This window comes from Delphinapterus leucas, chromosome 4 (genome assembly GCF_059928025.1).
Source record: "Delphinapterus leucas isolate spDelLeu-1000000601 "Yukka" chromosome 4, BTC_Dleu_Yukka2, whole genome shotgun sequence".
In the NCBI taxonomy this organism is placed as follows: domain Eukaryota; kingdom Metazoa; phylum Chordata; class Mammalia; order Artiodactyla; family Monodontidae; genus Delphinapterus; species Delphinapterus leucas.
This window is the reverse complement of record NC_143132.1, coordinates 301,431-316,828: the sequence shown is the minus strand read 5'-3', so window position 1 is coordinate 316,828 and position 15,398 is coordinate 301,431. Positions and strand designations below refer to the sequence as shown.

The following is a 15,398-nucleotide window of genomic DNA, read 5'->3' as shown; positions in this document are numbered from 1 at the left end:
AAAAAAAACCAGTTTATTTGGACCCAGGATCCAAATGTGGTTGCACATACCCCAGGTGGCTGATGTGTGTTTCCACCTTTTATAACTCAGTCTTGGGGCCTGGGCTGTGGTCCGGCGGCTCCATGGCTCCAGCAGGTCACTTAGGGTTCTGTGTTCTCTCATCAAGAGGCACTGCAGGCCTGAGTCTCTCTCCTCTTTGGGATGCTGGCAGACCCATTTGTTCATTAGGGTGGCAAAATGGCTGGACTGCTTCTATGGAGAGAAACTTGTGCTCGCTCACCACAGGGCACAGGAGAGCCTGGAGAAACGCTCAATTCTTTCCATCTGTTTACTCCTTTTTAAAATAATGGGTTAGGTCACCGGCATCCTCCAAAGGCAGCCAATTACTTTTGCTTCCTCTCTTCCTTCCTTTCTTTTCTTTTATCTTGTTTTTTAGCATTGTAGTTGATATTCAGTCCTTCCAGCATCTATCCTTGGTGATGTTCCAACTGCCCCATCTTTATGAGCCTTTGGGAGCGTCTCCACATCGGCTCTGGCATTTGGGTCACTGGGCCGTGTACTTATGGCTGTTAGGATGCAATGCTCCAGGCTCCCCTGTGTGCTCCCTGCCCCCACCCTAGAATCCACCATGTCTCAGGGTGCTTGCAGTGAGGATGGTACTTTAAGACCACAGTCTGGGTGGTAGGGATGCTCATTGCTATCGGGCTTGTCATCATTCCTAGACATTCTTAGGGACAGAGGTTAAGACATACTATCTAAAGATAAAATGCCACATGTGTTCACGCTGATAATTTTCACTCAGATTCAGGACTGCAGGGTTTTCCCGCACTTCTTTGGTCTCTGTTTGTGTCTCTTGTTTCCCTCACGAGTGTCTTGGTCTCCAGGGAGGGGCGATGGAGCGAGACCGTCAGGCCCCTCTTTGTTTGCTCTCTCACACTCGACCACAAGCGTGGCAGTGTGGCGGGGCCCCCGTGACCACCGGCAGCAAGACTGCAGGAAAGCCTGCGTTCCCTGTGCGGTTCTGCCGTCCTGGGGCTTGTCTGGGGTAGCGGCTTGACGGTCTGACCACAGGGCTTTAGCGCCACTTGGAGTGGTTTGTGCCACAGTCAGAGCACATTAGGTTCATGTTTCATTTTATTTTCAGTTTGGGGGATTTCTTCTTTTTGATTTAAATCTGAAAATATTTCCAAAGTCAAATCTACAAGCCGAGGAATATTTATGGAAATCTAGGACCAATGTGTGGGACCCACGTGTAGGCTGAGCTTGTGTTCCTTTTACACTCAGTGAAAACATATAAAGACGTGAACCATGGTTTTGTTACTTCATAAGGAATCTTGTAACACGTGTTTTTGTTGCTGTTCTTTCCGTGCAGATGTTCATACCGAGGCCGTGCAGGCAGCTTTGGCCAAATACAAAGAGAGGAAGATGCCCATGCCTTCCAAGAGGCGCTCCGTCCTCACGCACACGGCCGTGGAGGCCTACACGCCCCCAGGTACTGGGCAGGGTCACGGTGGCCTGGGAGGGGTTTCCCTTTGGGGCGGCACAGCCTCCGACTGTCGTGAAGAGTGTGTGTGTGGGTGTGTGGGTGTGGGGGGTGCAGACTTCCTTTCTACAGGACATCTGTGTATACTTTAATTTTTTCACTAAGATGCAGTTTGTGTCTTTTAGTAAAGAGAGGAACCTGGAGTACGTGCTTCATGGAATGACAGAGTTCCCTGAATTCAGAATTCTAAAATTATTCTCATCTCATTAGCTATTACTTGTTATGTTGTTACCAGGCCTTAAATGGGAAAGAATAAGGCTATTTGGAGGGTTATTTATTTTGTTATTGTGCTTTTGTTGTCGTGACCATTACAAATGAAAACTTTTACGTGGAGTCTCTCTTCAGGATAGTTAGTATGTCTTAAGTTTCTTTGAAAACCCTGTCCAGGTGCTTGAGAGCACAAGGCTGCTGCCTGTCTGGTTATTTGAGTCACGAAACTGGTGACGTGCATGTTTGGTTTGAAGACATGGTAAAAAACCAAACACACCAGGTCTGCAAGATAAGCATAGCGTTTTGGTGATGCTTCCTCACTTAAAAAACAAGTTTATGTTGTTGAAAAAAGTCTTAGAAATGGCTGTCAAATTCTTGTTTCTACTGAATATAACCATAGATACTACCCAGTTTTTAAAGAACTTACTGATAACTGTGAAACCCGTGATAAAATGCAGTCCTGCTGACTGGATGAAACCAGAACTCACCTCACTTTCCTTGCCCGAGGCGGTGGTCTCAGGCAGGGGCTCCTTTTTTTTTTTTTTTTTAAACATCTTTATTGGAGTATAATTGCTTTACAATGGTGTGTTAGTTTATGCTTTATAACAAAGTGAATCAGCTCTACATATACATATGTTCCCATATCTCTTCCCTCTTGCGTCTCCCTCCCTCCCACTCTCCCTATCCCACCCCTCCAGTCTGTCACAAAGCACCGAGCTAATATCCCTGTGCCTTGCGGCTGCTTCCCCCTAGCTATCTACCTTACTACGTTTGTTAGTGTGTATATGTCCATGACTCTCTCTCGCCCTGTCAAAGCTCACCCTTCCCCCTCCCCATATCCTCAAGTCCGTTCTCCAGTAGGTCTGCGTCTTTATTCCTGTCTTACCCCTAGGTTCTTCATGACATTTTTTTTTCCTTAAATTCCATATATATGTGTTAGCATATGGTATTTGTCTTTTTCTTTCTGACTTACTTCACTCTGTATGACAGACTCTAGGTCTATCCATCTCATTACAAATAGCTCAATTTCATTTCTTTTTAAGGCTGAGTAATATTCCATTGTATATATGTGCCACATCTTCTTTATCCATTCATCCGATGATGGGCGCTTAGGTTGTTTCCATCTCCGGGCTATTGTAAATAGAGCTGCAATGAACATTTTGGTACATGACTCTTTTTGAATTTTGGTTTTCTCAGGGTATATGCCCAGTAGTGGGATTGCTGGGTCATATGGTAATTCTATTTGTAGTTTTTTAAGGAACCTCCATACTGTTCTCCATAGTGGCTGAACCAATTCACATTCCCACCAGCAGTGCAAGAGTGTTCCCTTTTCTCCACACCCTCTCCAGCACTTATTGTTTCTAGATTTTTTGATGATGGCCATTCTGACTGGTGTGAGATGATATCTCATTGTAGTTTTGATTAGGCAGGGGCTCTTTTCAGAGCTCAGTCACGTCTGCTAAGGGGAGGCAGGTGCCCTGGGGGTGGACTCCCGGGACCCCACAGCGCGCACTGAGGCCGTCAGTCTTGCAGCTGGCTGCGCCTCTGGGCGTGGCGCCCCGAGACCGAGCCTCCGGGGGAGCACGGCCGCGGGGCTCACGGCCGGTCAGACGCAGGCCCTCGTGGACCCGCGGGCGCGGCTGTGCAGGGGCCCAGGGCACGGGCCGGCTGGGTCCAGTGGGGACTCCGCCCCGGAGGACGCCCCCCTCATGCCTGTCCTCGTTATTCTGACCACAGACACGTCGTCCGCCTCAGAAGATGAGGGCTCTTTACGGCGGCCCGGGCGACTGGCCTCCGCGCCGCTCCAGAGCCACGCCGGCGTCGCGCCCTGGCTCGACCAGGCCGTTCAGGGCTCGCCCGCCTCCTCCGCTGCATCCTGCACCTCATCTCGCCCGGGAGGGCGGCCTGCCGCCGTGCCCCCAGGCCCCGCGGCCCTCGCCCGCGTAGGTCGGTACAGCCGCAGGGGCCCCTCCAGGCAGGGGAGCCCCCGCGCCCAGCCAGACCCACCTTCTCCTTTTCCTACGGAAAATGTCCTTTCGGTAACAGAAGTGGTTCCTGATGCTTCTGTGGTTTGGCAGCCCCATCCAGACCCTGTGGCGTGTGGGCCTCCCCCGGGGTCCCTGATGAGTGCCTGGTGTTTCCGCTCTGGAGGGGGCGGCCCGCACAGGTGGACAGTCCCTGACGATCGGGGGCCTGCCGCCTGCATGTGGTCCCCGCCTTTGCTCCTTCCTTGTGTGTACAGCTGGAGCCCTCGGTTGTCCCTGCACTGCGCATCCCGAGGCGGGGCTGGGGCTGCAGCCGCCGTCCGGCCTTTCTTCCTCCACATACCAGGGTTAGACAGCCCTCAACCTGAAAAGAGATGTCAGTCAGAGCTCAGTCATACGGGTGCCCAGACCTTTTCCAAGTCACCCAGCCCTTTAAACTACATTAACCTTAGGGGCTTCCCTGGTGGCGCAGTGGTTAAGAATCCTCCTGCCAGTGCAGGGGACATGGGTTTGAGCCCTGGTCCAGGAGGATCTCACGTGCCACGGAGCAACTAAGCCGGTGCGCCACAACTACTGAGCCTGCGCTCTAGAGCCCGCAAGCCACAACTACTGAGCCTGCGCTCTAGAACCCACGAGCCACAACTGAGTCCGCGTGCCACAGCTACTGAGCACACATGCCACAACTACTGAAGCCTGCGCGCCTAGAGCCCGTGCTCCGCAACAAGAGAAGCCACCGCAATGAGAAGCCCCCACGCTGCAGTGAAAGTAGCCCCTGCTCAACGCAATTAGAGAAAGCCCGCGCACAGCAATGAAGACCCAACGTAGCCAAAAATTAATAAATAAATAAATAACATTAATCTTAGAAAGGAAAACATTGCAAGCCTTTCACCATTTAAAGTCATTTTTTTAAAAGCAAAACTAGTAACGTAGCTGGCATGCAAAGCCCATATACATTCTTGCACGAGTACCTTAAAAAAGTGTACTTCTCAGATGGTGCATCAGTACTGCTGGGGTCATCTGAACACCCTCTTCCTTCCAGGTGTGGAGGGAAGAGCTAAGTCGCGTGATTGCAGCCTGCCTGAGACCACGCAGCTGGCTGTGCTGGAGCCAGGGCTGGCCCACAGTTTTCTGATTCCTGTTCATTTTCTTTGCTGTTAGCTGCTGTTCTGTTAAAACCAAAATGGTGCATCAGAGGTGTGCCCATGACTGGCCAGTGTTTTGGGTGGGGTCCCAGTGGGTTAACACCCCCCAGGCAGGCCCAGGTCTCAGGTGCTGAACTGCTTTTATGTAAGATCTTGGTCATTTGGCTGGACTGGGCATTGTAAGTGACTGACGTCTTCCATCTCTGGCCTCTGTGGGCCCATCAGGGACGCTCTTTGTTTGTCATTGGCTGTGTCACTGCAGACGTCTGCACATTTCTGTGGAGCTCGTGCTGTGAGTCTTGGGTGAGAACTCATGACGCCTCAACCTGCTTCCGGCAGGTGGAGGAGGCTCCAAGACCGCTGGGGTCGGGCTGTCAGGACTGTCCTGGGGAGTTTGCGTTACGAGAAAAAGGCTCCTTTGGTAACAGCCTGCCAGGATTGTTTCGGTAGCTTTCCTGGGGGTCCTAAAATGGCTGGTGTTTATAGCCCACCTGCCCTCACGGTGGTTTACAGTGGAGAGCTTGAAAACAGCTTGAGATGGATATATTTTCCTGTTTGTCACGGCGATTTCACATTTTGGAAATACACAGGTACCTCCAGTGTGAGGAAAGCGGTAGCGTTTGAATGTTCTCTTCGCTTAGTTCAGCTTCCCGAAGCTCTCTTCTGCGTTCGACGGTGAGGGGAATAGGGCAGAGTTTGCTTGTATCAGCCGTTGCCGAGCTGTCGTAAACACGGCTTCCTGGTGGGTTAGAAATAGAAGCATATTTAGCGTGAGAAATTGACCACAGTTCAGCATGTTTAACCAGACAGCCCTCGACTCCTCAGGGTTGTGGGGTGTTTTGAACATAAGGTGTGTTTGAGTGGGCGTCTCCATCCCCGGAAGGTCCTGGCTGTAAAGACTTACAGGCGGGTTTATCACCTCTGTGGGTGGAGGACTCCTGGTGTGCAGCTGTGGCTGAGGCCACTCTTCTCGCGTCCTGCTCGCCTGGCCTCACGTACACATTGTGTGATTCGTTCTGGTAGATTCTAAACATCTTAACTCGGGCTCTACTTGATACCTTACTGTTGTTTGTAACCTTCATATGCTACCTGTTTGACCTGAATTTTTAAATCTGAAAAATACTCCATTTCCCTCTCCTTGTTATAAAAACCACCCTTTGTTTTAGTTTCTGACACTAGAGAATTCTTCAATTTGGGCTAAGGAAAGAAGTATAGAAAGAAGATGACTATAAAAAATTGGAGGCAGAAAATGTTAGGTAAAGGTAATTAAAAATATATATCATTTTCAATTTTGGGTTAGGAAAATCATATACATAAAACATTTGGACATGAATTAAATACCTATATTTAAAAGCAGTACATTGAATTACAGTAGTTCAGTTTTGTTTTGTTGTAAATTTATTTATTTATTTATTTATTTTTGGCTGCATTGGGTCTTCGTTGCTGTGCACAGGCTTTCTCTACTTGTGGCGATCGGGGGCTACTCTTTGTTGCGGTGTGCGGGCTTCTCATTGCGGTGGCTTCTCTTGTTGCAGAGCACGGGCTCTAGGCGTGCGGGCTTCAGTCGTTGCGGCTCGCAGGCTCAGTAGTTGTGGCTCGTGGGCTCTAGAGCGCAGGCTCAGTAGTTGTGGCGCGCGGGCTTACTTGTTCCGCGGCACGTGGGATCTTCCCAGACCAGGGCTCCAACCTGTGTCCCCTGCATTGGCAGGTGGATTCTTAACAACTGCACCACCAGTAAGTCCTAGTAGTTAATTTTCATTTTGAGTGTAGTTTGCTTATTTTTATGCAGCTATTTAAGAAACTACTTTGTAGTTGAGATTACCATTTGTACCTTTTTTCATTAATAGCTGTTAAAAATCACTCTTTTTTTTTTTTTTTTTTGCTAGATTCGGAAGGGCAGGGAAATTCCTTTTTAAACTGAAAGAACTTTGTGATAGGCGTACTTTAAAATGCTAATTTCATTAATATCAAGCTTTTTCAAGGGTTGTGAAAACTCTTGTCAAAAAGTTACGTTTTTCCAGGTGGTGTTTTCTGCTGTGTTAATAGTGAGTTTGTGTTTTTCTGCCACATAATTTCATCTTTCTACATATTTTTAAAAATTCTTAGATTGCATACTGCCTAGGTTATGAAATGATAGATAAATGATTGGCATTAAAAAATTTTAAGTATCAAAGTGCCATCTATGATGGTGGGAGCATTCATTTGAAGACTAAAGAGATTACAGATCAGTATCGATTCTCAAGAGTGGACGAGCGTCACGCTAGGTCCAGACTCGGTACTTTCCTGATGGAAGGCTTGGTTGTAGCAGAGATGCTATAGCAGCTCTCAGCCAACCAGTATCCGAACAGATAAAAATGCCATACAGTGAAAACAAAACCCAGAGTCGACATTCAGACAGTGGGAGGAGTGACTTTAAACATTTTCTGTATCTGACATAGTTTGTCTTTAAATGTGACATTAATACATTCTGCCTTAAGAACCTGATTGCAGCCTCTTAATAGTGAGGCTTTTGAACTGGCAGTAGGGATAGTTTTTAATCTGTGTAGGCTTACTCTGTGAAGACTGCAAAGGCTCGTGTCTGCATGACAGCCAACTTGCCTTTTGGGGGCGTGGGGATAGTTTATAGAAGCCTGGCAATTTTTCTCATAATACAATGAAAAATGTTCCAACAACAATTGATTTAAAATGTGTTTCTGCTTCATTGAGGGAGATTTCTAAGTAAAACCTCATTAGGCTGTTGGGAAAGGCGAGTTCCTTGCACCGTCTCTGTGCCGTAGTTGGTGGTTCTGGTCTAGTTCCCTCCGAGAACTGGACGGCCACCTGCACGCAGTGCTGTCGGGCCATGTCCGGAGTTCAGAGTTCACAGGATCCAATGTGCCTCGGTCAACCGGAAAAGCAAAATGAGTCAGAATGCCCCATGCCTTGCTTAGAGCTCAGCTAGTGAAGCTTCAGCCGAATGGGGTTTAAACAGCAGCTTAAGGTTAGTGCTCTTCTGAATTAACAGCACCTTTATTCTGGGTTTGTTTTTCAAAAGCAGATCTGCACTCTGCCCCTCCCGATGTCACCACGGGCCTCGCACAGCATCAGCAGACCTACTGTGAGCGTCCACAGCTGGCTTCCGTGAGAGGAGCCCCTCGGGGGGGCAGCGGGAGCGTCCTAGAGACGGCAGGTGGTGAGCATCCTCTCTTCCTTCTTTTGAGACAGCAGAGCACAGGTATTGGACCTCACCTTGGTGTCTTCAGTTTAGCAAACCTGAGCCAGCCATCAGGTATCATCCTGGTGCACTTAAACTGCCCGTGTGTATATCTTGCGGAGAAATAATCAGGAATAGCTTCGGAATTGGTCAGATGGGGAAAGAGGGGAGTAGGGAGGAGAAAGCCTTCACACTTAAATCAGACGCCCAGAGTTTGGATCTACGGTACTGTGGGAAAATGAGAAGCTGGGGAAGTTTCCTTTCGTGGACCCAGTAGGATGAGGGCAGCCCCGCCTGGGACAGCAGCCCCTGCAGTCTCCCTCCTCAGCAGCCTGTGATCAGTGCAGCCATGGCTGGGCTGCCCCACATGCAGGCCCCGAGATGTCAGCATGAGTCTCGTCTCCTCATTTGTACTATTTCCTTTTGAAACAGTTTCCAGTATCTTTTATCAGAATCACATGGAGTTTTCCTTCCAATGTGCCAAATTTGAGTTGCAGAAAAATCCAGAGTATCTCAGGAGTGTTTTATACTCCTGAGCAGTTGGTCAGATTTTGTTGAGGTCTTTCAGCTCCTTGTTCAGGTGCAAGAGGAGAAACTGAGTCAACATGAAGCAGGCTTTACATTTGTTAGATAGATTTTAAAATTTTAATTTGTTACTCTTTAAATTTTCTTTTTTTAAATATTTATTTATTTACTTATTTATTTTTTGGCTGCGTTGGGACTTAGTTGTGGCACGTGGGATCTTTCGTTGCAGCGCGCGGTGCGCGGGCTTCTCTGTAGTTGCGTCTCGCAGGCTTAGTTGCCCCGTGGCCTGTGGGATCTTAGTTCCCTGACCAGGGATCAAACCAGCATCCCCTGCATTGCAAGACGGATTCTTAACCACCGCACCACCAGGGAAGTCCCTATTTAAAATATTTTAAGAACTTGGTTGAGGTATAAATGACATATTTTCTACTGCACATATTAACGTGTGTAATTTTATCAGCTTTAAGAGACATGTACACCGTGAAACCCCCACTGCAGCCAGCACACCCAGTGCTCCTGGAGGCTTCCTTCCTTGTGTGCCTTTGTAACAGCTCCTTGCTGCCCTTTTTGGCTTCCCTCAGACAACCGCTGATTTACTTCCTGACACTATAGATTAGTTTGCACTTTCTAGAATTTTATATAAATAGAATCGCCCAGCATTTACTCTTTATTGTCTGGCCTCTGCCACTCTGCAAAATCATTTCGAAATTCATCCATGTTCTTGCATGTATCAACAGTTCATTCCCTTTCTTGATCTATTTCATCCTACAGATGCACCCTAGTTTATCTTTTCACCTACTGATGGATATTTGGGGTGTTTCCAGTTTTTGTCTATTAGAGGTAAAGCTGCTGTGACTATTCCTTTACAAGTCTTTGTGTGGGTATCTCCATTCATTTATTTGGGGTCAATACCTAGAAGAAAACCTGGATCATATAGTAGGTTTATGTTTTAGCTTTTTAAGAAATTGCCAGACTGATTTCCCAAGTGGTTGTACCATTTTACATCCCCACTGTTAGTGATAAGAGTCCCAGTTCCGGGCTTCCCTGGTGGCGCAGTGGTTGAGAGTCCGCCTGCCGATGCAGGGGACGCGGGTTCGTGCCCCGGTCCGGGAAGATCCCACATGCCGCGGAGCAGCTGGGCCCGTGAGCCATGGCCCCTGAGTCTGCGCGTCTGGAGCCTGTGCTCCGCAACGGGGGAGGCCACAACAGTGAGAGGCCCGCGTACCGCAAAAAAAAAAAAAAAAAAAAAAAAAGAGTCCCAGTTCCTCCACATCATTGCCGAGAATTGGTATTGTCGGTTTTTAAATTTTAACCATCCTAATAGGTGTGTAGAGGTATCTCATTATAGTTTTAATTTGCATCTCCCTAATGACTGATGATGTTTAGCATCTTTTCATGTGCTTATTTGCCATCGATATACCTTTTTAGAAGAGTCTGTTCCAATCTTTTGCTTACTTTTTAAAATGTGTTGTTTGTTTTCTTACTAAGTTTTGAGAGTTCTTTATATAATCTAGATACAAGTTTTTTGTCAGGTTTACAAATTGTACTTTCTCCCAGTCTATGGCTTGTGTTTTCATTCTCTTAATAGTGCCTTTCAGAGAGCAGAAGTTTTTAGTTTTGATGAAGTCCAGTTTACCATTTTTTTCTTTCATGGATCCTATTTTTGTGTCATATCTGAGATATATTTTCCTAACCCGAGGTCATAAAGGTTTTCTCCTATAGTTTTATGTTTTATGTTTAGGTGTATGATTCATTTTGAGTTAAGTTTAATATCAGTGCAAGGTATGAACCTAAGTTCACTTTGCTGTATATGGGTGTCCAGTTGTTCTAGGATCATGTAATACAAAGACCCTTCTTTCCCTATCCAGTTTCTTTGGCATCTTTAGTGAAGATCGGTGGACCGCATATGAGAGAAGCCTGTTTCTGGGCTCTGTATGCTGTTCCACTGCTTTGTCTGTCCTTATACCGGTACCACACTGTCGTGATCATATACGTATATGTGTGTGTGTGGGGGGGGTTATATAATAGATCTTGAAATTGTGTACTGTAGTTTGTCTTCAACTCTTCTTTTCATTTAAAAAATTGCCTTAGCTATTCCAGTTCCTTTGTATCTTAATATATAGTTTAAAATCAGTTTGTTAACTTCTACCAGAATTCCTGCTGGGTTTTGACTGGTACTTCACTGACTCTCTAGATCAATTTGGAGAGAATTGGCATCTTAACAATACCGTATGTTTCAATTGATAAATATGGTATATCTCTCCATTTACTTAACTCTTTAAAAAAAATTTTCAGCACTGTTTTGTAGCTTTCAGTGTACAGGTATTGCACATATTTTGTTAAAATTATCTCAGAATAGGGACTTCCCTGGTGGCGCAGCGGTTAAGACTCTGCGCTCCCAATGCGGGGAGCCTGGGTTCGATCCATGCCACAACTAAAGGAGCCTGCGAGCCGCAGCAAAGGAGCCTTCCTGCCGCAGCTAAGGAGCCCACCTGCCACAACCAAGACCGGGTGCAACCAAATAAATAAATATTTAAAAAATGTGTACATTAAAAAAAATTATCTCAAAATACGTTATATTTTTTGATGCTATTATTGTACAAATGGTATTTAAATTTTTTTCCAGTTGTTTATTGCTCATCTAGAGAAACATAGTCGGTTCTTGCATATTGACCTTACATTAATTCTAGTAGTCTTTTTGGTAGATTCTGTAAGATTTCCACGTGTATGATCATATTGTCTATGAATACCATTTTACTTTTCTTTCCAAATTGTTTGCCTGTAGGAACATTCAGTTTCCTGGCTTTATTGCAGTGTCTAGGACTTGTAGTAACGTCAGTTAGCAATGTCAAGAGTGGACACAACTTGCCTCGTTTCCCATTTTAGGGGAAAGATCCGCTTTTCAATTTTTAATTGTGGTGTTGGTCATGGGTTTTTCATAGATGCTCTTCATCAGGTTGGGGACGTTCCTTTTTTTCCCCTAGTTTTCTGAAAATTTTTATCATGATTTTTGTTAAATGATTTTTAAAATGTGTTAAACTCATCACATGGTTTTTCTTTCATAGTTTGTTAATATAGTACATTTCATTGACTGATTTTTGAAGATTAAGCCAAAGGTGTGTTCTCAAGATAAACCCCACTTGGTTATGGTGTGTTACCCCTCTTACATATTGTGGATTTGATTTACTAGTATTTTGTTAAGGATTTGTGTCTATGTTTGAGATAAATACTGGTCTGGGATTTTTGTCTGGTTTTGGTATCAAGATAATACTCATCTCAAATGAATTGAGCAGTGTTCCTTCCTCTTCTGTTCTCACGTCAGTTTTGTGTCTTTGGAGGAGTTTGTCCGTCTTGCCTCCGCTCCGCAGGTTCCCTCATTGTGGGTTGGTGTGGGACCTGTGATGCTGTCCTGCCCGGTCCTAACACCAGCAGTTAGGGTCTCCTCACTCTTCATCTTAATCGTTCTAGCTAGAGCGTTCACTGGATTTTGTTTATCTTTCAAAGAACCAGCTTTATTGTAATTGTTTTTCCTCTATTGTTTATCTTTCTCTTCTATTGAATTTATTTCTACTCATATATATTACTTCTTTCCTTCTCCTTACTTTGGCTTTCCTTTGCTCTTCTTCTTCCAGTTTATTTTAAATCCAGAATGTGTTTATCGGGAGGTTTTTCTGTTCGTCTTGATTCAGTTGCTGCCACGCCTGCCCCTCCCACATCGTCTGCTGCTTTCGTGATGGCAGAGACGGTGCCACAGCCCCAAATATTTACTCTCTAGCCCTTTAAGAAAAAGTTTGCCAGCTCCTAGTACAGGAAAATAAGCAGAAAATACAGACAATTCACAAAAAGAAATGTAAAAATAGTTCTTACACATGATGTTCATTCAGCCTTTTTCGCAATTAGAGAAATACACATTGTTCGTGGGAATGCAAAGCAGCTCAGCCTCTCTGGAAGAGCAGTTGGTAAGATCTGTGTCTGTGCTTCCATTTGGACCCAGCAGTGCCAGTGTAGGAGTTTACCCTGAATGCACACCTCTAAAAATAAGGAAACACACGCACACGAGGTCGTTCATTGCAGCACTGTCTATACCTCCAAAATATTGAGAAGTACCTGTTACCCAAGCCTCTCAAACTGGTTGAATAAACCTGGTACATTCACACTGTGGCGGACCGCGCAGCTGCCAGGAGTAGCAAGAAGACCTTTATGACCTGGAATGAGGTGCTTTTCCAGGAGACATTAAGTGAAAAGGCGAAGAGTAAAGGAACGTTTATAGTACACCGTCTCTTGTGTGAGAAATAGGAAGATAAAGCAAGCATAAACCTACTATCTCTATAGAAGGAAATGCAGGAAGGATAAGCCAGAAAGCAGTGGGCTGGTTCAACCCGCAGGTGCATGGGGTGCGGTGGGCAGAAGGACTTTAGGAGGGAGTGACATTTCTTTGAGTTTATCTTTTTATATAGTTGTGATTTTTAGAAGTACGTTCTACACATTCAAAACATAAACTTAATGGATGGAAGGAAGGGAAAAACCCTAAAACTGAAAGGAATTGTAAGTAAACAAACCTGGTTGTATTTCCAAGAACTACGTAGCCACCCTTAAGAGGGTGAGGGGAGAGAGCTGACAGAGGTCAGTGATGGACACAGCACCCTCGGTCCGGGACGAGGCTGTGTAGGAAGCACAGAAAACCAATTCTGAACTCTTGTTCCTAGCTTTGCTTCTGTAGTGGTTTGGGTACAACAGTTGGAACTGATTCTGTATCTGTGATAGCACTGAGCGAAGGTGTTGGTGTTGGGAGCCAGGGTTCTCGCTGCAGAAGGAAGGCGCCCAGACGTGGAGCACAGCACTGGGGGCCCTGGCGTGGACTCGGGGCTCTAGGATAGAGACCTGTATCTGTTACGCGGCCCGTGTGCACATGTGTATTGTATGTGTAGGGGGTGTGCATATCCATGGATACATACGTGTGCATGTGCACAGCATACGTTCTCAGCTCTGTGTGTTAGAAGAAGAAAGACACAGAGCGGCAGCAGTGAGCACACCGAGGCGCCAGGTCTTGGCCTTCAGTACCTGTCCCTCTCAGGAGAACCAGGAAGGGAGGAAGGAAGTCAGGCGTCAGCTGTAAATGTCAGTGGACCGCTCAAGCTGGAAAGTAATTCGGCAACCGTTGCAGTAAACCTTGCCTCTGGCAGAACGACCAGTGGCTGTTAAATGGAGGGAGAGCTGGGTGAAGATCGGGATACTCGTGAGGTCCTGAAGTGTCTCCTCTCACACTCTTATTGGTGGCACAAGCCAAAAATAGTACCGATAGTGGAGCCCTGCACGGCACATGGCCCGGGTGACAGAAACCTGCGTCTCCCGGAGGGTAGGTGGGTGTCCCGTGGGTCTGGACGTGATGCTCAGGTACTGCTTCAGCCAGGAATGCAGCATCTGACTTGAATCCTGAGAAAACCTCAAGCAAATGCAGGATGAGGTAAGTGCTACTTAATGATGGAAAGAACTGGACTCTTTCAAAGTGCTGGTGTTGTAAAGGACAAGGGAGACTGCTGACCAGGCCAGTGAGTGCAGCTCTCGATCGCTGGCCCAGCCCTGGAGGAGGGAGGTGCCAGCTGCCTCACGGTGCACGGAGGTGGCTGGGGCTCCAGGCCTTGCCCTCGCCTCCTCTGCCAGAGCGCCTGCTTGTGTTCCCACGTGCCTTTTCCTCGGAGCGCTTGTCACCGAGGCTGGTGCCCTGTTCCACCAGCACATGTACGTATTTCTGCTGGGTTTTGTGCAGCAGACGGTGACCTGTTTGAGGGCAGACTCTTATCTGTCTTGGCTGACTTTACATCTCCCGGAACGGCGTTCCTTAATAATTATGGAGGACACCAGAGAGCTTTTAGCTTATGCGGGTTATATCTCTGTATATTTACCATATTAGAAATTAAAACTAAGGATTTTTAAAAATATTTACTAACTCATTTAAAAATAATAATAAGCTCATTATCTCTTAACATAAGTAGCACATATTTATGAAAACAGTTCTAATACAACGAGATGCCACGAGAAGGGTAGGCTTGTCTGCTGCGGTTGCTGGTCTCTCATAGCTGGCGAGAGGGCAGCGTCTGGGTGGGTTCCGTCTGCTGGGCGTCCCGCACTGTGTGGCCTCTGGAAACCTCCACTGTGCGCGTGTGAGAGAGGAGAGGGAAAGAGCAAATGGGGTCTATAATGTGATCCCTGAAAGGGTCTCGGGCACCCCCAGGGGTCCCTGGGCCACTCTGAAAACCGCTAGCTTAGAACAAGTTCTGGTTCCTGGAAGGCATTCAGTATACATTTGTCAGATGAACTAATAAATTCCAAAATGGCCATTTGAGGGGGCCAGCGCTTGGTTGGATTTACAAGTTCCGACGCACTCACGCGGGTGGTCTCTGGACCTGGGTTCCGCATCCAGCCTCAGTGCTCTCTTCCCGTGGCAGGTGTCCCCGTGAGCAGCAGAGTGTCCTCCAAGATCCAGCAGCTTCTTAACACCCTGAAGAAACCAAAGCGCCCTCCACTGAAGGAGTTCTTCGTGGATGATTTGGAGGAGGTGTTGGAAGGTGAGTGTCCCAACTCCGGCACACTAGTTTGTGCAGACAGGGCGGCCGTTACATCTGAGGACACAGGCAAACGTCCTTCATATGTGGGTCAGACCCAGACTCTGTGGTCATCGTGTGTGGTGGGGACCTCATCATCACACATGACCTCGGGCTCTGTGTCAACAGCTCGTAGTTAAGAGACAGCGTCTCTCTGTGCCTCTGGTCCAGTGGTTAGTACTTTGTTAGAATACATCT

General features: G+C 46.8%; 1 protein-coding gene across 13 annotated transcripts in view; it reads left to right on the top strand.

Annotated features, from left to right (window-relative positions):
- Nucleotides 1–15,398, top strand: part of DIP2A (DIP2 acetate--CoA ligase A) — a 91,760-nt gene that overhangs the window by 23,781 nt on the left and 52,581 nt on the right. For 8 of the 13 annotated variants that reach the window (XR_016392926.1, XM_030760895.2, XM_022597065.3 and 5 more), the window contains 4 exons: nt 1,373–1,492; nt 3,491–3,700; nt 7,915–8,052; nt 15,045–15,164. Coding sequence is in view for 12 of the 13 variants with exons in the window: in XM_030760895.2 (XP_030616755.1) it covers nt 1,373–1,492; nt 3,491–3,700; nt 7,915–8,052; nt 15,045–15,164 (588 nt within the window). In the remaining variant the exon portion in view is untranslated. The remainder of the gene's footprint in view (nt 1–1,372; nt 1,493–3,490; nt 3,701–7,914; nt 8,053–15,044; nt 15,165–15,398) is intronic. The other 5 variants (XM_022597067.3, XM_022597072.3, XM_022597062.3 and 2 more) reach the window with 4 other exon arrangements.